Below are 24244 nucleotides of genomic sequence, written 5' to 3'. Positions count from 1 at the left end.
GATACGTACAGGTACAGAGGAATAGATTTTGAGTTAGCATGGACCTTTGGGAATCCTTAAATATTTAATGATACTTAGATAGTGATGACTCAGGTTTCTAGAGAGTAAAGCTAATTTTCCTATTCCTGGATCTTCCAGTTGGGCTTGCTGGGTTATCTGATCTTGAACCTGTCATTCGGGGAGAACGTGGCAGGTTAGCCTCATTAGACTGTGGGTGCCTTTGGTCAGGAGCTGGCTGGTTCTCCTCAGTGTCCCATTTTCTGGTTTGTGTTGGGTCAGGGTAATCAGAGCTATAGGAATTTTCTTGCTGCAGGAACAAAGAACAGGAAGGTCTCACTCACTTCTAATCCTCCTGCTTTTTAAATTTGCATTCTTGCTTCCATCTTGATATTAGGATATCAGACTTTTATTTATTGTCTACTCTATGTATTTTTAGGTACAAGTTTGATATTTAGGGGTACAGTTGAATAGACACTCGTAAATTTCAATATAATCTAAGCATAGTAACAGACTGCTTGATAGTATTTTTTTATTATTATTATTTTTTTAATTTATTTTTGGCTACATTGGGTCTTCGTTGCTGCGCGTGGGCTTTCTCTAGCTGTGGCGAGCGGGGGCTACTCTTCGTTGCAGTACGCGGGCTTCTTATTGTGGTGGCTTCTCTTGTTGCAGAGCACGGGCTCTAGGCGTGCAGGCTTCAGTAGTTGCGGCATGCGGGCTCAGCAGTTGTGGCTCACGGGCTCTAGAGCACAGGCTTAGTAATTGTGGTGCACGGGCTTAGTTGCTCCGCGGCATGTGGGATCCTCCCGGACCAGGGCTCGAACCCATGTCCCCTGCATTGGCAGGCGGATTCTTAACCACTGTGCCACCAGGGAAGCCTGATAGTATTTTTTTTAATATCTTTTTTTTTTTAATTTTGTCTGCACTGGGTCTTCATTGTGGCCTGTGGGCTTCCGTAGTTGTGGCGCGCGGGCTCTAGAGTGCGCAAACTCAGTAGTTGCAGCACGCAGGCTTAGTTGCTCTGCAGCATGTGGGATCTTACCCAGGGATCGAACCAGGGGTCAAACCTGCATCTCCTGCGTTGGAAGGTGGATTTTTAACCATTGGACCACCAGGGAAGTCCCTTGATAGTATATTTTTAATAACTAGATTATATTGAGAAGTAAATACATTATAATATGCAGCTACATATGTACATGGTTACTGAGTAGTGTCTTTAATCTCTATGCATTTGGAATTCGGTCATGGAGTGAGGGGTCTCACCGCATGGCGCCAGCTAAAAGATGCCTCCTTATAGGTACAAACAGAAAGCCCTGTAACTACTTGCTACAGCATACTGATCCACTATATTTGCAGAGCACAGTTATGTCTTTCACATACTAAGATATTCTTTGCTCTAATAATAATAATAACTTGCATTGTTATCTAGCTACCATATACCGGGCACCATGCCAGTTACTTTAAGTCCATTATCTCTAATCATGCCTATTTTACAGGTAAACGTGGCTGAGAGATACAGTAACTTGCCAAAGTCATCCAGTTAATAAATGTCAGAACTCAGATTGGAAGCAATTTTGTCCAACTTTAGAGTCTGTGCTCTTTTCTCTACACCACGATAGCCATACTCTCACACTTTTTAAACTTTATTTTGAAGTAATTATGTACTCTCAAGAACTTGCAAAAATAGTCCAGAGAGTTCCTGGGTACCCATCACCCCACTTCTCCAATAACTGCACTGCTTTATCAAAACCAGGACATTGAATGGCACAGTATAGTTAACTGAGACTCTGTACTTGACTTTCACCGGTTTTTGCATGCACTCATTTTGGGCGTGTTTTTGCGTACAGTTCAGTGACATCTGATGCCATGTGTAAATTCATGTCGCCACCACCAACAGTCAAAGTATGCGACTCTTCTGTTGCTACAGAACTCCCTTTGTAGCCTTTGTGCTCCCTTTATAGCCACGCCCTCCTTCCGTTCAGCCCCAGCAGCCACTTCTGTGTTCTCCAGCTCTAAAACTTTGTCATTTCAAGAATGATATAAATGGAACCATACAGCACCTTTTGAGATTGGCTTTATCCACTCTGCATGATGCCCTTAAGATTCTTCCGGATCGTTGCGTGTATCCATAGTTCATTCATTTTTGTGGCTGACAGTATCCCATGGCATGGATACACCACAGTCTTATACTTTTTTAATTTCTAGAACACCCATGAGCTATATTTATATTTTGTGAAGAGATGCTTAGTTTGTTGTATTGTGTTTTAAAGAGAAGCATTTAAAGTAAAAGAAGAAATTAACTTTATTATTTGTATTCCCCCCAGAGGACATCTTTTAAAGAACAAAAACTCAACAAGCAGCTTTTAAAGTATTTGTTAGTGGGCTTCCCTGGTGGCACAGTGGTTGAGAGTCCACCTGCCAATGCAGGGGACACAGGTTCGTGCCCCGATCCGAGAAGATCCCACATGCCGCGGAGCCTGCGCGTCCGGAGCCTGTGCTCCGCAACGGGAGAGGCCACAACAGTGAGAGGCCCGCATACCGCAAAAAAATAAAAATAATAAAAAAAAATAAAGTATTTGTTAGCAAAGTCATCTAACAGAGCATTAAAGAAGATACTGGCTTAAAACATTTGTGTAGCCCTTTCTGTCTCTGTCCATATGAATATATATTTTACATTATTGTAGTCACAGTGTATTTTGTATGCTGCTTTTTTGCACTTAAACTTATTTTTCCATGTACCATAATTATTTTAGTAGCTGCGTGCTTATTCCATCAAGTTGACTGACTAATTTTCTTCGCCCCAGTGACCACCTCTGGCTCTATCGAGCATCTTCACGCATGTAGCTTTTCCTCCTGTTGCTCCACAGCTGTAAGATAAGGTCTTAGGAGTGCAATTGTGGAGTCAAAGGGTAGGACCATTTTTATGGCTCTGTTGTTGTGTGTTCCCAGACCTTGGCTTGAATCTCAACCCTTCCCTGTAGTTACTAAGCCAGTTACCGAAGCTTTTGAAAGCTTTGGTTGCAACATCAGGAAATGGGAATACTTCACCTGTGTCCAGAATGGTTGTGAGGACGATACACGCATTGGCCTTTTGTGGTACCCGGCACAGATGATGTATTCCGAACACAGCAGCTGCTGTTATCTTGGTGGGACGATCTCGGTACGACTTTACTGACGTTATTCCGTCCTTCGTGCCAACAGCCCTCTGGACCCCTTGAGTCCAGCGTTGGGTAAGGAGCTATGGAAAAGCATTGTATGCCCTCAGGCCCTTCCTTTGGGAAGAGCACCCATGCCTAAGATAGGCACCGCTTCCCGATGTTTGGCTTCCAGTGGGGGAATACGGATGTGGAAGTTCACGACAATGAGACTTGAAGCAGGTGGTGTAACACCAGTCCGAACCGAGTGCTGCAGAACTGCAGAGGAGGGAGTGGTCAACTCTGATCTAATGGGAAGCAGGGCGTCGTTGGAGAATGTTGGTAGTTGGGAAAGTCAGATCATCCTAGGCAAAGGGAACACCGTGCACAGAGCCCCTAGGCCTGAGTGTAGACAAAACGTTTGGAGAATGGTGAAGGCATCTACTTAGTTGGAGCGGAGAACGTTGTGGGACAGCAGCCCACAGAGACAGGTTGGGAGCAACGTCCCGGGGCCCTCGAGTTGTGTACCTAGGAGTTCAGGCTTTATTCTGCAGGCAGTGCAGAATGGCACACATTTGGGGATGGATTTTGGTTGCATAACTGACTATTTTCACGCTTGCTTTTTCATGTGTGATCGCTATCATGCTTTTATTCATAAAAGGTGGTAAAAGGGCCAAGGTAAAAATGCCCTGAAAGCACATGGGTTTTTTTTTTTTTAAATATGTTTTTGATGTTTTAATTGTACTGACAGAAATACTGACTTGTGTCTTTTTGTCCATTACAGGATTCTGCTCTAATACTTGATGTTCCTCTGGGTGTGATCTCAAGAATTGAAAAAATGGGAGGCGCCACAAGTAGAGGAGAGAATTCCTATGGGCTAGATATTACTTGTAAAGTAAGAGATTCAGTACTTTCTTACGGGAAAATAGGCACGTTAGCGTTGAATGACAAGTAAAAAGTGAATGTGGGTTTAAAAGAAAAATCAAAGACCCTTGTTTATCTGAGGCCCTGGTGTGGTTCTCCCTTCATGATCAAGCGCTCCAGAGCCTCCTGGGGAAAGAGTTCCTATGAAAGGGACCTGCTGTCGTCCTTAAGTGTGAGAACCCGAGCCAGTCAATTGGTTTGCTTGACTGACTAGGAAGAAAACTTCATAAATCACGTTTCACACTTTTTTGTTTTTGCACAAGTCTGCTCCTGGTGTTCCTTCATGTGATGTGTTTCCAGCCAGACACCTTCACATCGTAACAGGAAGGAGAAATACAGGAGGTTTTTCCCTCTGTGAAGAGTCTGTGTTCTTACCTCTCACAGCCCCTCCCACTTTTGCTTAGATGGTGGCCTCCTGTTATGTTTCGGCATGGGGAACAGCAGAGATGTAGCGATAATAACGTTGTCAGTTATAATAGTAACTGTTTGTTGAACATCTCTGTCGGTCCAAAGAGGTACTAGGGGCTTTGCATTAAATCCTCAGGGCAGTCCTCTGAGATGGACAGTGGTGTCCCCATTGTATAGATGGGGAGCCTGAGGCTAAGAAGAGTTCGGTAACTTAGCTAAGATTACCCAACAGATGGCAAAGTTGGAATCCAAATCCGGTGAGATAATCATTTTGCAAACGACGGAATAAACCTTCTTGCAAGAAAACTTCCTTCTCAGGTATTCTGTATCGGAAGACTACAGTGCCCAGTCCTAGAAAGAGCTAGAAGGGGTTTGGAGGTCATCTGTCCCAGTGGTTCCCACAACTAGATATGCGTGAAGGGAACCTGGGAAGCCCTCTTTGGGTTGACAAAGGTAAAGCTCTGGGTTCTACCCCAAATCCCCAGATCATCTCTGAAGGCTGGGTCCCAGAGGCTGGGACTGTTTCATGTATCTGACCCTCAATCTAGTGCAGGGGTCAGCAGACTTTGCCTGTCAAGGGCCAGAAAGCAAATATTTTAGGCTTTGTGGGCCAGCAGGATCTCTGTCATATGTTCTTCTTTGCGTTTTGTTTTTTCTCAACCCTTTTAAAATATAAAAAGCAATTTTGGCTTGAAGACCACACCAAGACTAACCTGGGCTGAAACTTGCTGACCCCTGGCCAATCCAAGTCCTTCATTCTGTGGATGGGAAATGAGGCATTTGCTCAACGGGCTTCCTTGCCTATGGGTCCCCGAGGAGCTGATGCAGGAGTCAGAATCCCAGCCCAAGTCTCCTTTTCCTGGTCGTGTGCACTGTGATTTCTTAAAGCCAATCTCCTGTCCTTTTGTTTGGATTATGAAGATAATACCTTTTTGTCTCCAGTTTGTACAAGGTCAAGACTAGTACACTCTATTAGAAAGCAAAGGATTTTGTCACGATGAGACTTGAACTGAAATTCTCCCTCACTCCCCACCTTGGCTTGTTTTTGTTGTTTTTGGTTGAATCTAAGCTCCCTTAATGCCTTATCTATAATCCCAGCTACTGTCTACCCTTTTGGGCCTAGAAATGTGGGGATTTACTTTTAAGGAAGGTTTTTGCATTTTGCATAAAAAACTCCATGGGAGGAGAGTGTTATATTACAGTACTCCAGGGAAAATGAGGTTTTGATGATTTCAAAGTGACTTTCATTCTAAGCAAGTTGGAAAAAAATCCTATTTGTTGCCTTATCAATGGGAAAAACTTGTATTTAAATGTTAAACCCCCCAAAGACAAAGCACACTCTTACCCTTTGACTGTTTACTCTAAGAACAAAGGTCTTGGGAACAACTCGGCAGGCATAATTCTCAAATGTTAAGAATGTATGTTTCTTGGAATTAGTGTCAAGCCCAAAGACAATGGCCTAGAACAGTGTTGTAGCACAACCTTTTAACTCAGTTATCTCCCTGGAAACACGGATGTTGAGAGTTGAATTCCGTTTTCTCAGGAACAGACCTGAAGGTGACAGAGAATCTGCTGCAGTGGGGCAGAGACTTGCCTCCTGTCTCCCGTAGGTCCCCTTTCACCTGCAGGCAGTAACCACAGTACAACGGTGCCGCTTCACCGAAACAAGAACGTAGAACCCCTACAAATTTGGCTCCACCCGGTCCGTACGTGGGGATTTCTGCTTGCCAGTGGCAACTTGCACGTGATGGATAGAAGTCGCAGTGGTTGTCATCTAGCAACCGAGGAGAAGGTAGCTCCGAATATGTGAATTCTTACCTGCCAGGCCCCATGCCATCCCCTGCTGACAACTCAGAGCTTAAAAAAAAAAAAATAAAAATAAAAGCAGAGCCGAACCATCCCACCAGGGCTGTTGCAACAGGGGTGTGTTTACTCGTTTGTCATCACGAGGCTTGGCGCAGCGCCGAGTGCCCCAATTGCTAAACACCAGAGGTCTGACTGCGAGATTCTTCTACCAAGAGGCTCTTTCCCAGGTGTCCTTCCCTGATGGCTCAGGCTCTAGGAGACCAGGTGCAACTTACCCCTCAGTATATGCTCGTATTTCTGTTACAGATTTGGTGATCTGCCACCTGTGAGCCATTTGCCTTTTCCACTTCATTTTTCTTGTTGGCAAGACAAGGTAGTGATTCTTCCTGTCCTTTAATTCCATCTGAATCAGATGGCCACACGAAGTCGCTTGAATCACTTGTACGTTGGCACATCGAAAGTCGTGGTTTGAATCACTGATGGACCAGAATAAATATTTATCTAGAAATGGTCTAGTTTCTGGTTGAGTGGTTAAGAGCATGATGTTACAGAGTTATCATCGGAACCAAGGCTGGTCAGAAGAAAATCCTTCATACGTCTGTGAGCCTTGGGGATACTCAGCTAGCCGGTGCTATACTTGGGGTTCGTTGCAAACCCCTTGAAAGCACGTCATCTGATTGAAATGATTATTTTTCCTTCTACTTGCCTAGTGCTTTGCATCATGAGACAACAACTGGTATCCCCGTGTTCTTGGAATATGTCGTGAATCAGTTTTTGGATGTTATTGAGTTACGTGCTTTTAAAAAAGAAAGCATGGGATCCTGGAGCTGGCGAGGCCCAGTAGTTGCCATCTGTATACAGGGAGATCGGTTTTGGGTCATTGATGAGCGGTCTGAGAGCCTGTTGCCGTACACTCCCTTCACTCCCCTTTGCATTTTGGGATGTGTGTGGCACGGCCTTTGCTGCTCCTGCATGTTGAAGACTTAGGAAGCTTCAAGAACGCTGTTGACATAACAAATGAAAAAGCACTTGGAAAACTATGAAGATGGTGACATCCGAGAGGGCAGGGGCTGGATCTGTCTCACTCCTGAGGTGTCGAAAGTGCAATGCAGAAGGTAACAGCCATCACTCAGCCACAGCACCATGAGTGATTTAAGAGCCAACCTCAAAACCCGCCAGCTTCGAAAAGAAGTTCGAATGTTATATCTTTTGCTGTGTAATACAAATTGATATTTAAGGGAGCTTATTTTATTTGAATTTGGTTTAAAAGAAGGTTTTCCTGCTTATTAAAGAGATATGTGTTGGAAACTATCCTTAAAATCTGGTTTTGAGCATTAATTCTTAGTTCCTAGAATCATAGTCACTCCTACTATGGGGCACCTTAATGTGCTCTTTATAGAAGTCTGTGAAAGTAAAATTGTTTAGTAAAAAATGTATTACATTACTTGTATTAGAGCTTAAAATGCCAGTCATTTCCTAATTTTTAAAAGGGAGACTTTAAAGTTAAAAGCATGAGGGGAGAGGGAGAGAGCTTCTGTATTTTAATGACATGTTTGACAATTTTGAAATGATATTTTGTGGCAGATACACATTTGAAAAGTCCTAAGAATAAAATACTGTTTTATAATTAAAATACCTCGGAAAACCAGTCAGAGTAGACAGGCACAGACATGATGCGCAAGGCAAGGTTTGATTTTTCTTTTTATCCAGTGAACTTTAGCTCTGTCTACTCTTTAACACGAGTTGTCTTGTCTTTACAATCATGACTCTGATGGAAATATTTTCAGGTGTTCTTAAACCGGATGTTTCAAAATATTGTACAAAACAGAGTAATTTTCTTAGTAGTCTAGATTTATTGCCCATTCAGGTAAGTGGATCTTCTACCTGAATAGAAGGTTTTTGCTAACAAATGTGACTCGATTTGCAGACTGAACTGGTGCATTTCTCCTCTGCCCCCAGGACATGAGAAACCTGAGGTTCGCGCTGAAACAGGAGGGCCACAGCAGAAGAGATATGTTTGAGATCCTCACGAGATATGCCTTCCCCCTGGCCCACAGTCTGGTAAATTCCAGGGCTCTCCTCGGTGGCATCAGAGGGTTTCTGGGTGTCCCCTCCTTCCTCTCTGTGCTGCGCTCCCCAGTGTGATGTGTGTACGAGGCTGTTCATTACAGAAGGTTGACCCGTTCCCTGAGGGAGCGGGCCTCTGCTCTGCCAGTCTTCGTGGGGTGGCTCAGCCCAGGTGACTCCTGCCAGCCCCGAGCCTGCCCTCCACCTGGGCCAGCCCTCTTCCAAAGGCAGAAGGTGGCGAGGTGACCACGAGCATGTCAGTGTAGCACTGTGACGTCACATCCCAGAGCTCATCGCCCCTACTTGAGAACCAAGAGTGAGCCTAAGTGCCATTTAAGCCAATGTGCTTCTCAAATGCAGATTCGTGGCTTAGGTGCTGCAGGCCATCACTGGACAGGGGAGGTTTCTTTATTTACTTTTAAGGAACGGCACTTTAAATGTCATTTGATAGCGTTTGCTATATATTTGGCAGGACACACTTATTATGCATTTAATTACTTACAACCTATGACTTAGTCCGTAGCAAGTTTTGGGCTGTGTATCCCTAGAGCTGTTCCTTCCTATTTAGTAGACTGAGTAGTCTCACTTTGTTCTACCACGGGACCGAAATAAAGCTTTCCACGTGTCTTGCTCTTCAAACCATCTTCCTTCATATTCTGCCTTGATCTTGCCTTCTTTTTTTCTGTCCTCTTACCCCCTCCTTCTCCTCTGCTTGACTTTGTTGTTTTTCTTTTTGAAATGTAAATTTCAAAAGATTTATTGATTTTATTTTTGATAGTGTTCTTAGCATTTTCCCCAAATGGTTGTTTTAAAATTTTATTGAAGTATAGTTGGTTCATAGTGCTGTGTTAATTTCTGCTGTACAACGAAGTGACTCAACTATGCATATATATATATATATATATATATATATATATATATATATATAAATTCTTTTTCGTATTCTTTTCCATTATGGTTTATCACAGGATTCTCTGCTTGACTTTAAACAAATGTGGAAGCAGACGTCTGCTAAGGGGAGAGCAGGGGAATAATTCTTTAAAGATAATTCTTTAAATAAATAAATAAATAAATAAATAAACGTATGCCTTTATTTTAAGTATGGAGTAAATATGCCTCCAGCTAGACTGAAGGTGATGAAAGAGATCATTAAATAGAAGAGCTGCTTTGTAATGGAGCTCTTCTTCCTATGCCCGTCTTTTATCTATCTATCTATTTATCTATCTATATTCATTTATTTATTTTCGGGCAATGAAGGCTTAAATTTTTTTCTAGCAAGACAAGGCTTCTCTCTTCCCAAATTTCATCAGCAGTTGGTTCCGTCAAAGGAAATTCATGGTTGATGGAAAGGACAATTATACAAAGATTGTGGTGGTCTAGAAGGATCTGGAGTACTCGTCATGAGTCATGTGTTGATTGTAGATTCAAATGTGATGCTTCCAGGAAATGCACTGATACCATAGAGTTGAATACATTCTTAGCCTTTTCTCAGTTTTTGATTAAATATGTGATTTAAAAGATATTTCAATATTAAAAATTTTAAACTATTAGGATAAAAAGAGTTTAATGGGAACCCATCCTCGGAATTCCTGTGAAAGTGAGAATGTACATCTAATCCACGAAAATTCAATGAGGGAATGGGTTATGTCTTGGGTTTTGCATATCTGGCTTTAAGTGATCAGAGATTTAAAGATGGTTCACATAGCAGGGTTTGTTTATTTATTTATTTATTTTTGGCTGCATTGGGTCTTCGTTGCTGCTCACGGGCTTTCTCTAGTGGCGAGCGGGGGCTACTCTTCGTGGCAGTGCACGGGCTTTTCATTGCGGTGGCTACTCTTGTTGTGGAGCACGGGCTCTAGGCGTGTAGGCTTCAGTAGTTGTGGCATGTGGGCTTCAGTAGTTGTGGCTCGCGGGCTCTAGAGCACAGGCTCAGTAGTTGTGGCACACGGGCTTAGGTACTCCGCGGCATGTGGGATCCTCCCGGACCAGGGCTCGAACCCGTGCCCCCTGCATTGGCAGGCAGATTCTTAACCACTGCGCCACCAGCGAAGCCCCACGTAGCAGGTTTCTTCAAACCTCCTGCGAGCTGAGGCCCCAGTCCGTCTCCTACACAATCTTGCTCCATCAGTCATCCCCTTTCTCTGGTATCTTCTATCTCCTTGAGAGTTTACTCCCCTAAAAAGAGGTCAAGTGTCGGACCAGCTTTCCTCTAACCTACTGTCCCATCTCTCACTTCAACCCAAACTTCTGGAAAGAATATTCTAGGCTGTCCACATCTCCAGTTCACTCATTCCTCCAGCCCATTCTAGTATCCAGTTTTATCACAAGTACCTTCTTGGAACTCAGACCTCTTACTGGCCAAATTTAGTGACTCACTTCAATCTTCATTCGGTTTGATCTCCCCTCAGCGTTCAATAATTTTGACCACCCTCTTGCAAGTCTTGGTTTCTGTGTTTCTGTACCATCTTGACTGTTCCTTCGCAGTCTCCACTGCCTCTGTCTTTTCCTTAAAGGTAGACATCTTGATGGTGGTTCCCTGTCAGCCCTCTTGTCATGTTACTCACTTTGCCTTGATGATTTCATTTAATCCATAGCTTAAGCTGTCATTGCTGTATGGGTGATTTCTAAATCCAGCCCTGACATTGGCCTTGAGTGAATCTTCATGAGCCTCTCAAACAGCTTCCTCTGGAAGCCTGTGAGAATCATAGGCTCAGCATCTCCCTGACCTCTTTGCAGTCACCAGGCCTGCTCTTCGGCCTACATCTCCCTCAATGTGGATGATCCTCAGTTGCTCAGATTCGAGAACTTGAAGTCAATTCCCCACCCCAATCAGGCATAAAATTTATTTATTTTATTGAAATAGTTGATTTACAATGTTATATTAGTTTCAGGTGTACAACATAGTGATTCAGTATTTTTACAGATTATACTCTATTTAAAGTTATTTTTCTACAATATTGGTTATATTCCCTGTGCTGTACATTACAACCTTGTGTCTTATGTACGAAGTCAACTTTCTCATTCCCCTGCCTTACTTCTCCTATAGCCGCATCAGTTCCAAATCCCGTAGGTTTCGCTTATTAGTAACTCTCAGATATTTCTTCCCATTTCTTCCTGTGCTTCCCAACTCACTTCCCTTCATTCAGTTTCCTTCCCTTCCAACTTATCCTACACAATGCTGTTGTCTTTTTTTTTTTTTTTTTTTTTAGGTATGATCATGTCACTCTATGTCCCACTCTCCACACACAAAAAATTCTCAGTGACTTCCCATGGAGTCTCAGTGACTCCAACCACACAGGACCACCCTGTGCTTCTCTGGTATACATAGAACTTTCTCAACTCAGGGAAACTTTGGTTTTCCTGTGCCCTTTACCTGTGGTCCCCTCATCTCTTTAGAGCCTATCGTCCGCCATCTTGCTCAGTCCTAGGTCCTTTCCCAGGCCATGTGTGTTCCCTGGTGGGAGTTCCTCTTACCTCTCAACCTGTTAGACTCTGCAGGTCCTTCTACTAGAGCACTTTTCTCCCTCAGTCTGCCTTACGTCATAATTATGTAGTAATTACCCATCCCCCTCCTATACTGTAAGCTCATCAAGGCGGGGATCAGGCTTTCTCTCTCTAACCTCAGCATAATGACTGCTGCATGGCAGTTGTATAATGATGGCTTTTTTATTGGACACAGGTTTAGTAGAAAGTGAAGGAAAAGTCCATTCCATGGAAACAGATGGGCTGGATTTCTGGATATTGTGGAGCTAGTGCCAGAGCATAGGATTCTGGGTGGCTGTCATTGGAGTGGTCCACAGAGGGGTTGATTTCTCAAGTCTGTGGTGCTTTGCCTTATTTTTCGTGTCTGTGCTAGGAATCCCTACTTTTTTCTTTAGGAAGTCAGTAAAGTGAAAAACTGGAGAGAAAAATGGGAACTGAATTGCTCATACAAATTTTTGGAAAATTACATTCTCGAAGTTTTAACCAGTAAAAGTCATCTTAAAAAAAAAAAAAAAACGAGTCACCAAAACAATACAAGATACAGATAAAAACAGATCAGCTATTGACGTGGCCCTTGGAATATTAGCCCCTGCTATTCAGTGTGTGCAGCTATTTCATCAGTTAGGTTCATTTCAGAGTAGTGTGTTGTTGGGTGGTGTTGGGGACATGAAGGCAGTTGAGAAGTCGTAGCAGGATGAGTGATACCTGCTCCCATTTGGGGATGTGACAGAAGTGAGATGACAGATGTGTATGGTTCCGATATAGGGCGGTTGATATTCAGTGCTGTAAGAGAAAGGCCGAGGAAGCCTTCTGGGGATTCCCAGGGGGAAGGGCACAGGTCCAGCCTAGATTGGAAAAGCTTGCGTGGAATCCATAGTCATTTGTGTTGGGCCTTGGAGGGATGGTCATCGTTGCCAGTGGGCAAGGATTCCTGGTGGAGGAGGTGGCATTTCAGGCAGAGACAAGACCCTGACCCTCAGCATAAGGGAGGGAAAGCTGGAAGTGTTGAGAGCTTACGAGGGTCGCCAGGGATGTTTGGCTGGAGTGTGGCAGGGAGGAGGAAAGCTGGGCGCATCTGGTGGACGGCCCTGCCGGAGTCAGGCGCTTGTACCCTGGGAAGTAGCAGAGAACTTACTGAAGGTTTCGAAGTAAGTGATGGGACTGAATACAACGTCACGAAGAACAGATAGGAGAGGAGAGCTCAGGAAGCTGGGAGGGGAGTCAGAGGGAGGGCCAGGCGAGACGGTGGTGATGCGGCCGGAGACCACACGCTTGGGCAGTAGTTTGATCCCGGAGAACAGGGAGAAGGCTGAATCATCCTTCCTTCTGAGGTCTGCGGCCCGAGTGGTGTCAGAGCAGGGAAGTGAGAAAAGGATTTCGTTTGGGGAAGCAGGTGGAAGAGGGGGCGAGGAGGGAGGAATGGGGAGCTCTGTTTCGTTTGCGGGGCAGTTGGCATCTTCTGACAGAACTTACAGCAGCAATTGCGGGCCTGTCCCTCAGAAGAGAGTCCAGAGGTGTAGATCTAGAATCGTGGTTCTCAATCTGTTCGGAGTCGTGGATTCCTTTGGTGATACGGCGTGAATTAGGGTGTCTCATCCCCTGAAAGATGCGCTATGTACAAAACTTGACATGAGATTTTAGGGGACTCGCAGCCCCTTGGAAGCTCACCTGTTGGTCCCAGGTGAGGAACCCTGGTGTGTAACAGAGGAGCCAGCAAGGTGAATGAGGGTGGTTAGAGAGGTGACGGGAGAGCCTGCAGGGTGGGGTCTGCAGAGGCCGAAGGCAGACAGAGGTCTGAGAAGGTAGTGATGGGTGTGTGAGTCTGCGGGGACAGAGACGAGGCTCAGGAAGAGTCCTTTACATTCGATGACTACGAGTTCCTTGGGGCCTGGACGCGCTAGCTGTGGACTGCTTGAAGCTGGGACCTTCTTTCCTCATGTTGTTCCCCAGTGCCGAGTTCAGTGCCTGGCATACACTTATCGAACTTTTTTGAAGCACAGAGGATGGTCTGGGTAGAGGGGACCAGAGCCAGTTGGTAGAGGTTTAAAGAGAGAGGGTGGTGTTTCAAAACAAAAATGGTGGTAGCGGCCAGGTTGAGGGAAGATGTGTTTCCCTGAGAATCCGAAAAAGGTGAATGAAGATTTGTGGGCAAGAGAGAGAAGGGTTCCTTTCCTGAGCGGGATCCTGGGGAAGGCAGAGGGGGATGGGATTAAGGCCAGTTTGTAGGGCAGTTTGGGAAAGGAGAAGGGACAATTATTCCTCTGAGACAGGAGGGGAAGAAAAGTTTCCAAACTGCCACTTTGGGGAATGCGAGAGTGTGCCAGAAAGGGACTTCCTGGAAGTGTGATCTAAGCCTGATTGCATTCAACAATACAGAGGGCCCCTGCTTGAAAAAGATCACTTTGTGAATATTATTGAAATTGTTAGAGCAGCTGCAGATTATCTCAGTGATTGTTATTGGCATTGGAAGCCAGAAGTAAACTTGCTGTTGCCTCCTGAAGTGGTGTCTGGAGGCCAAGAGAGCTGGGTTCTAAATCCAGCCATGGGGTGAGCGGTGTGTGAGTGAGCTTTTTTCTTTCACACCAGCCCCAGCTCTCTTGCCTCCTTCCCCATTAGTATTTTCACCAATCAGTGTGTTCAGTTGGAGACTTAAACTTTGAATTGAACTTGAATTAAACTTAGCCACACAACAGTGGACCCCAAACCATTACCTTGATTGTTTCTATATTATGTCAATCCATTAAGACTTGAAAATTATTTAGATTACATTTTCTATTTCCACCAAAGCATTTATTTTCTTGTTTTATTTTTGCTTTGCTTTTCAAACAGTAGAAATCGTATGCCATTTTCTCAACTGCATTGTAACTCAATACCAATTCTAAGTAAATGCTACATTTTTATGATAAGAAATATGGCAATGCCTCTGATATGATGGTAATTTTTTTTAAAAGCAGGAACAAAAAGTGTGTACATATGAACAGAGCCTGATAGCACTACAGAAAAATAAAGAGTTTAATTGTTGGAGTGGTATGTTCAATGCCAAAGCTCCTCTTTCATTGATTTCCTTTACTGTTTGCTCAGTTTTTACTCAGATGGGATAGTCAGAGATAATTCAAATTTTAGATGGGAGTTTTTTTTTTAAACTCTGAATCCCATTGTATTATTGAGTCATGAAATCAGTTGACTAGGTTGTAACCAGCATTTTTTAATGAAATAGAAAACATTAAGAGCATAACACATAATATAGATAAGTATGGTTTCATGAAAGATTTCTTTCGGTTATCCGTGTGTGTGTGTGTGTGTGTGTGTGTGTGTGTGTGTCTGGGTCATGGTGTGATGAACAGTCTTTTAGATAATGGTAGAATATGGAGAATAAAATGCATTTTAAGTTAATTTAGGCACCAATACAGTCACTTAAATCTATCTTTACAGCTATAGGCCTGCATGGATTTTCTTGACTTTTGTTTAAGTGAAGGGCTTGAGTGTATGACTGAACTCATGGCCTGTAGACACACATAAGGGAAACGTAGTGCTTGAAGAGATGGAGCCGGAGACCTGGCTGCCAGGCTCCCGGCGGCCCAGACCCTGCTCGGCGACTTTGAAAATCATGTAATATTTCTGTGCTTCAGCATTCTCATTTGTAATGGGGATAATAACACTCTCTGCTTCACAGGGGTTTTGTGAGGATTAAACGGAAAGCGCTCACAAAAGTGCGTGGCACGCAGTAAGTGCCCAATAAATGTCAGCGCTTCTGTTCTTAGTGCCCCATTTTTCCCAGCAGGTGCAGAGAGTAAGGATGATTACCACAACCCAGTCTTCCCAAGAATGTGAGTAAAGTCATTGTGATCATATATGGGACACTTTGAGCCCTTTAAAAGAAAGATGCTCTACAGATATTAGGTCAGTATCCTTATTAACAAACCATTGCCTGTACGTTGTAAAGGATTAGTCGAAAGTCTTCAGTTTCAGAGCATTAAACCCAGAAAGCATCTTAAGTAGAAATGGGAAATATGGGCAGCGATGCTATGCAGTACACAGAATTCTTCAGAAATTGTTTTCTTTTCTTTCCACCGGTGACTCTGCGCGGGGTAATGTGGCTCTCTCGGGATTCAGCCCTTCAGCATTGCAGTGCTTCCTACTTTCTGTTATTCTGTGAGCTAATCGGCAGTCATAGAGTTCCTAAGTTTTCTGGTATTTGTTTGTTTTGATAAATTTGAGCATCTTATGGGCGGTGGAGATGGGCACAGGAGAGAAGACCCGCTGGCTCTAATCTCGAGAGAAGCCACGGGCTCGCAAGGCCTTTCTGTGGCGACCAGCGAGCAGGGCCCTTCCCTTTTTCCTGGGCTTCACTGAACCCCGTCACGCCCTGCCGTGTGGCATAAGCAGTGCCGTTTCCCCTTGTGCCCTCTCTGGCTCTACTCCCATGGCGCTTGCCTACAAAAATAATTCCATAAAGGTTACTACACTGGGCTATGGGGCTGTGCATCCTTTTTGACCATTTAAATGAGGCGTATAAATGACCCTACGAAGAGAAAATGAAGAGCATAGGGTACTTTTTCCTGTGCCTTCGTTTTTCAGTTCAGAAGGCGGGGACATTTTTATAAATTGCTTTGAGATTGTAAACCAGGCTGAAATGGAGCAGGCTCTTACCTTCTAGGCTGATTACAGAATTAATAGCTAAAAGCAAAAAGCTCATTTTCAGCTGGGAATTGAACGAGAAGCCACACTTCTCTGCCTGGATGCGGCCTGAGACTGAAGTGTGGCTTTGTTCTCCGTTTCCTTTTTTTTTTTCTTGAATAAACAGTAAACTTGGCTAATTGAGGGTCTAATCATGCTTTTAAATCTCCTCCCTTCGTGCCTCCTCCAAGGCTTGGCCCCCGGTTCTCTTTGTGTGGCTCTCTCTCCGCTGCCCTCTCCCCCCGGCCTCGGGATGTGTCCGACCGTCCTCCCTGCACCCGTCTCCAGGGACCGTGGTCCCGGCTGGACCACCCCCCACGCTGCCCTCCATGCCCACGAGCACAGCGCTCATGGCCCGCCCGCACATCCTACCTTATTGCCCCACTGCCCACCCTGCTACTTGGGAGGACTTGACCTCTTCCACTGCACCACCATTCAAAGGTTTTTTAAAAATATTGAGTAGCTGCAAGAGAATGTTTATAAAATGCCCATCAAATGTCCAGAGTCAGGATCTTCGGGGCATCCCTTTGTCTCGGGGCTGCTATGTCTTCTACTTCCTTTACCCCCTCTCTCTTCAGCCGGGCCTGGCCTGCTGCTGTCTTATCTGCTGGTTCGTGGGGCCTACGTTCTTGGGCTATTTTGTGATGATTCTGCCTGTGGACTCATTCCTCGGACCTTTGTCTATGTATGGGAAGACTCCGAGGCTGGGATTGAAGGCAGTTTTACGTTTTCTTCTGCCAGGCGTCTGGGGGGCACTCCCAACCTGGGCCAGTCACAGGTTAACTTGTCTGCTTGATGTTTTTCGGACCATCCAAGCTTTATGAGTTTTGGCTGCCCTGTGCTACAGGCTCCGTTACTCAGCACAGATCGTCTAGACAGGTAAGTTCCCTCGGAGTCTCAGGTGCTTGTTTCCTGTTCGTCCTCACCCTGAGGGCGCAGTGTTATTGAAGGAAGTTTCCAGTTTGACATCCATCTTGGCATCTTGGGGCAGGCCCGGGGTGTTACGTCCTCTGTCCTAGAGCCCAAGAGGCCACGAAAACCGGTCCTGCCCTGGGGGGAAGCCGGCGTGTCCCTCTTGCTCTCTGCATTCTGTTCGCAGTTTGGCTTGGCTTCTGAGTATTTCTTCTTCCCTAGTTGACTCATAAATGCATTTTTTAAAAGGATTTCTTTTTTCTCCAGCAGTTTTAGATGTTGTCAGCAGAAGTCTCAATTAGAGCAACTAGACCATCATAGTGCCGGACACCTACCTGTCCTGTTGCTTCTGAGGTCTTGATCTCCTTGTCTTCCTTTTCTTTTCTAGTTCCTCGGCTTCCTTCTGTCATCTAAATATGGGTTTTCTAGAGAAGTCCATCCTTCCCCTCCTCCTTGCTCCGTGCCATCCCCTCAGCTGTATTTCTCTCTCTCACTTTGACCAGCATTGCCTTCTTAGCTTCATGTTTCCCGTTAGTTGCTCCATAACTTCAACTGATGCCTAAACCTTTGTTTAAAATGAATCTCTCATCTTTCCCTCAAGCCCCCTTTGAGCTCCCAGTTTCTCTAGTGCTGTCACTTCTTTCTCCACCTCTTCCTCCTCCTCCAAAATCAAGGTCATTGTGAGATTTTCCTTTTCCATAACATTTACTGAATCCAGGGGATTCTTCCTCCCCAGCCCAACTTAGTTCAGGTTTCCATCTCTTCTTTTCTAAACTGTGGGGATGGTGCTTTTGCTGGTTTTCCTATTTCTGTTCTGTTTCCGATCCAACCCACTTCTACACGTGCCTCCTGTCAGGTCGCTGTCCCTGGGATGCAGCTCAGCTTATCTCATCCCTTCGCCTCCGAAACTTCAGCCATTCCTCCCTCCCTGTCAGTGTAAACGCAAACCTCTGTCTCCTCCACTGTGGGGCTGCATCTCTCCGTGGTCTCCTGGTTTTCTACCTGTCTATGCTCTGGCTGCCAGACCGAGGTGTTTGCTGATGGCCACGTGTTTTCTGAGTTTGGCTCTCATTTGTGACTTTTTTGCCATCGTCGTCATTACCCTGTCCAAAGTTGTCTTACCCTTTCAGGGGAGCTACATGCCATCACCACTCCTCCAGGCCCATCTGTCCAGAAGTAACCCTGGCATCCCCTGGCGCCCCCTGGCGCTTTATCTGTACCTCTCATGGCACTTACCGTTCTCCTCTTTACGTGATCAGTAGTTGCGCTCTCCTCATGTCTCTCCTTCGGAGGATTTCTAACTCCTTAAAGACAGTGGTGGTGTCTTATCTTTTTCTCTACTTAATACCTTGTTCGTAAGTGGGCCCTCAGTAAATGTTTGTTAAGTGAATCTACTAATGGCAGTAGAGTGAATGAATAGGAGCTAGCAGCAACCAAGTGACCAATAAGAATATTCTGCTGTTTAGAAGCTAGGGCATTTATGCAGCAAGCATTTACTGGGTTGGCCACAAAGTTCATCCGTTTTTTTTCCAAAAAGGCTTTCCATCTTACAGAAAAAGCTGGATGAACTTTTTGGCCAACCCAATACTTTAAACTTTTCAAAAATGGCTAATGTATGCCCATGATTGAAAAGTCAGGAAGGATAAAAGGACTAAATGTTTGTGTCCCCCCAAAAATCATGTGCTGAAGCTCTAACCCTCAGTGCGATGGTATTTGGAGGTGGGGCCTTTGGGAGGTGATTAGCTTTAGATGCGGTCATGGGGGTGGGGCCCCACGATGGGATTAGTGCCCTTAAAAGAAGAGGAAGGCACCAGAACTCGCACTCTCCACCACGTGAGGTACAGCACAAAGGCCATCTAGGAAGCGGACCTCACCAGAACCAGACCATGCTGGCTCCTTGACCTCAGACTTCTGAGCCTCCAGAACTGTGAGAAATAGTTTATTGTTCTAAGCCACACAGTCTGTGGTATCTTGTTATATTGTAGTAGGCCCAACTAACCACAACAGTAAAAATAGTAAAAATAACTCCCTCCCAGCACCCTTCAGCCATGCCATTCCCCTCCTCACAGACAACTAGTGATATTTAGGCATATGCAGGCAAGTTGTTATTTATAGTCCTTCCTCCTTGGACCCTAATGGAGCATGCTACATATGCCCTTCCATACCTTGCTTTTTAAATTCACCACATGGGCTTCTGCACTCTGTTAATGACTGCACAATATTCTGTTGACTGTATCATACTTTATTTAATCCTCTGTTGATGGATATTGACATCATTTCCAATCATTTTCTATTATACAAACTACTGCAATGGATAACCTAGCATAAACATCATTTTGTACGTGTTCACGTATGTTGTACGATAAATTCTTAGAAGTGGAATTACTGATATTGCCAAGTTCCCCTTTACGGAAGAGGTGCTGGCTTTCGCTCCCACATGCAGTGTGTCAGAGTGCCTGTTTCCAGACATCCTCTCCAACTGTCTTAGTTTCCTATAGCTGCTGTAACAAATTATCACAAACGTAGTGACTTCTAAAAACACGAGTCTGTCATCTTACAGTTCTGGAGTTCAGAAATCCAAAATGGGTCTCACGGGCTAAAATCAAGGTCTCAGCGTGGCTGTGTTCTTTCTGGAGGCTCTTGATTTTGGCCCGTGAGACCCATTTTTCAGCTTTTAGAAGCCACCGTGTTCCTTGGCTCATGGCCTCTCCCTCCGTCTTCAGAGCCTATCTTAATGTCAGTCGATTAGAAATCTTAATTCCACCTGCAACCTAATTCCTCTTTGCTGTGTAGGATAACATAACACAGGTACCAGGGATTAGGACATGGACATCTTTGGGGGACCGTTATTCTGCCTACCACACCAATCCAGTATACCTTCTAACTGTTTGATCTTTGCTAATCTAATAGGTGAAAATGTAGATTCCTAGTTTTATTTTGTATTTATCCTATTTGAGTGAAATTGAGTATCTTTTGGTTTGAGCTATTTGTATTTCTGTTTCTTCATTCTCTTTGGCTTCTGCCCATTTTCTTTTGGGATTTTGGTCTTTTTTGTTGTTGTTAGTTGTAGGAACTCTTTATGAATTGTAAATATTTTTCCCATTTATCTTTTGACTTTTCTTATGGTGGCTTTTGCTGTGGAGAATTTTAAAAATACTTATTTGGTAGAATTTATCGATTTTGTGTGTGTGTGTGTGTGTGTGTGTGTGTGAGAGAGAGAGAGAGAGAGAGAGAGAGAGAGAGAGAGAGAGAGATGGGGGTCCCTAAGCCCACTCCCAAGTTCAGATTCCTTAGGAGAATTCACAGGACTCAACATATAGTCATACTCACAAGTATGATTTAATACAGCAAAGGGATACAGAGCAAAAGCAGCAAAAGGAAAAGGTGCGTGGGGCGATGTTGGGGGGAAACCTGGACACACTTAAATCCTACAGTAGCAAGTTGTGACAACCCATGGGAAGTGTTGCCAACCAGGGGGCTGGTCACGTAGACACCCTCTGCCTAGCACATACCAAACTTTCAGAGTCCCAGAAGGAAGGCAGGGGTTCGACTTAAAGCACGTTGTTGGTATAAACATTTTAGGTGCCGTAAACTTAAACTCTTATCAGTTAAGGAGTGGTGGGCACTCTCCCAAAATCCAGGTTCCCCGTTGCCAGCCAGGGGCCAGCCATGCCACAGGCCTCTGTAAGGACAGCAGTCTCAGACCTGCTAGGTTAACCCTTTTCTGCACACTTCTCTTTTATAGCTTCTGGGTTTTACATCCCGGGTAGGAAGGTCTTCCCCAGTCAGAGTTATAAAAAAATTATCCCATGTTCCTCTAATACTTTAATTTCCTTTTAAACGTGTAAATGTTTGAGCAATTTGGAATTTATCCGGGGTTGCCTTGTAAGATGGGGATCCAACTCTTCCTCCCCCTTTTACTGCAACATCATTTGAAGACCAATCCACTGGTTTGAAATACCACCTTTATCACACACCAAATTCCTCTCTGTATTTGGTTTTATTTCTGAATGTTTTATTTCCCGCATCAGTCACTCTTCATGCACCAGTAACAGTCTTGTGACTATCAAGGCTTTGTAAGATGTAATGTCTGGTAGGGCAAGCCCCTTTTTGTTCCTTCTCTTTTTCATTCCTTTCATCCCTAGTCTTGGTCAGCAGACATTTAGACGATGCCTACATTACAGCCGCGCGCTGGAGCTGGAGCTGATACCCACTCCCTGTCCCCAGAGGGAGCACAGTTTTCCTGGGTGACGTGGACGAACAAATGCATACAATACAGATACAGATACACAGGGTGTCAGGGACAGTATGTGCAGCTGTCCAGGGGCTGGACACAGGCTGACCCCCACACGCTGATTAGAGTCCGGGAGTTGGTGTCCGTGTGAGGGTGGCAGAGCCTAATGTGCCCCACCAAGAAGTTTCATTTTTTATTTGAAGGTGAGGGGAGCCGTTAAAGGGGTTTAGGCAGGAAAGTCGCATGATTAGATTTCTGTTTCAAAAAGATTCCTTGGGCTGCAGCATGCGGAGTAGATAGAGAGGGGCAGTAGTCCATTTCTGGGGGTGTTTGCTAGTTGCCTTGGTGTATGATCGTGAGTCCCTGAAATGGGGCAATGGACAGGGACAGGAGAGAATGGATTTGAGAATGTTCCTAGAAGATAAGATCAGTAGAATTTGTTGATTGACTGGTTATAGTTACGAGGGGGGATGGGATGATAAAGAGGGAAGAACCAAGCCTGGATAAACAGGTCGATGGTGGGACCAGTGGTCAAGATGGGGAACATAGGAGGGGAGTGAGGCAGAGAGGGCAAGTTCCATTTTGGCTGTGCTGAGTTGCAGGTGTCTGTGGGACAACCAAGTATGGCTATTTGGGGGGCTGGTGGCTACGAAGACCTGGAGCTCTGGCCTGGGGAGAGGTTTATTTGGGAGACCAGCTGTGATCATCGGCATTTTCATCGATGCGACTAAAATTGCCGGGAGAGAGAATTACAGTGAGAATCGGGGTGCAGTGGATGAACCCTGAGAAATGTCAGCCTTAAATGATTATGATTGTGGCCAAGTAGTAAAGAATGTCCTTTTTCTAAAATGCTTTCAAATGACATTTCAAATGTCCTTTTGTAGTCCTTTCCTGAAAAAATGAATATGTACATTTATATATGAAGGTAAGGGTGACTCAAGAATATTAAAGCCATTTTCTCCAGGGAAAGTGGTAGAAATAGGACAAGCAAGTTGCTTTTTGACCTATGAGCCTTTTGTCAGATTTTTGGATGAAATTACTTTTGATGCAGTTGTATGAATTAACTATGTCAAGTCGTGTGAAAAGAGGCTGAAATCCCTATCTAGCATGAAGCTGTTACTTACAATTATGAACTCTGCCAAGTTTCAGCACCTCCTATGGTTCTTCCTTAAAATTTTGGACTTTTTCTCCTAACCTGAGTGAAAGAATTATTTTTCTTAGACGAAGGGGTCTTATTTCTTAAGTGTAATCTAAAAGATGAAAATGAGATAATTTTACATAGCTGCTTCCTTCAGTGGTAGATGGAAGCTTTGAAAAAGGCGAATTTCAGGAATCAAATTAGAAAAAAATGCTCACTTAGATTCCTGTTCAAACATTCCAAAATTCTATCAGGAAAGAGTTAGTGACCAGTTTCCTGAATTTTTAAGGCTAGGTCTTCAGAGATGTAGTAAATCGTGTCCACTGATGACCATGCCTTTGTGTGGTGGCAGCACCATTTGAAAGCACTATTGCATCTACATAGCTTATCAATTTATTTTCCTCAATACTGGGAAAATTGTTTTCTTCTGTGACTGTCTCCCTATTAAATGATCTTTAATTTCTATAAATCTAACTCTCAACCATCCACTTCTGAGACACGACATTGTTGACAAGCCTTTGGGAGAAGAGGCTGTCCATGAGGGGCCATCGTGAGATCAGGGAATCCTAATTCGGTGACAGACAGTTCTCCCTCCCCAAAGAAGGAAACTCATGAATCACTCATTATTTATAGATTCTACTCAGTAAGAATAAATCCAATCTAGATGTTTAAAGCAAGGCAGTGCATCTTTATATAAGTGCCATTTAAAAATAAGGGCTAATTAAGTGAAAGCTAAAATCTGCTGTCATTTCAGATGTTTGCTCCCACAAGACATAACAGTGATAAGTGTAGCTAAATTAAAAAGACAAGTTACATTCTCTTTGTCAGAGCTGTTTTTATCTCTAGTGTGAAATTGGAGATTTTCATCTCAACTTTGTCCTTTAACATTTTTCAAATGTTACATTGTGCTATTTTTAATCCTGGAAAACATGCACAGGATTGCTTTTTCTTTTTTGTCCTTTTTTCCTCTCAAGTCTCCATGCGCTCCATGCATGGTATCTCTTGACTAGTAGGAATCTGAATTGGTGAAATGCCCAAGTATTCATACAGAGCCAACTAAAGGAAGACCTGCTCACTTGAAGCCAGGGGTGAGCACTTGAGTGTGTCTGTTTTCTGATGTCGGTTTCCCAGCTTTGAAGCTGGGCTCCGGTTATGCAAGATGCTCACATTGGGGAGGCTGGGTGAAGGGTGCATGGGCCTTCCCTGTACGTTTCTCTGCAACTTCTCATATATCTATAATTATTGCAAAATCACTTAAGAAAAGTAAAGCAGCCCCCCAAAGCTTGGCCACACAGAACCCCCAGGCAAGATTCCCACGTGTTCTGGAGTATTCCGTGGCCCTTGAGGATCAGGGCATCACCCCCTGGAGGTTCTGGTTCAGCGGGGCGAGCTGGGGCACTGGCAGTGCCTGGCACGGTGGGGAAGTGCTCCCCACCCCAGGGTGCCGAGGCAGAGGCGAGG

General features: G+C 44.4%; 1 protein-coding gene across 3 annotated transcripts in view; it reads left to right on the top strand.

Moving 5' to 3' along the window:
• Window positions 1–24244, top strand: part of MTM1 (myotubularin 1) — a 95590-nt gene that overhangs the window by 36315 nt on the left and 35031 nt on the right. For all 3 annotated transcript variants that reach the window (XM_060002724.1, XM_060002722.1, XM_060002720.1), the window contains 2 exons: window positions 3919–4029; window positions 8232–8333. In XM_060002724.1, coding sequence (XP_059858707.1) covers window positions 3919–4029; window positions 8232–8333 — 213 coding nt within the window. The remainder of the gene's footprint in view (window positions 1–3918; window positions 4030–8231; window positions 8334–24244) is intronic.

Source organism: Delphinus delphis, chromosome X (genome assembly GCF_949987515.2).
Source record: "Delphinus delphis chromosome X, mDelDel1.2, whole genome shotgun sequence".
In the NCBI taxonomy this organism is placed as follows: Eukaryota; Metazoa; Chordata; class Mammalia; order Artiodactyla; family Delphinidae; genus Delphinus; species Delphinus delphis.
This window is presented reverse-complemented; position numbering and strand designations above follow the sequence as displayed.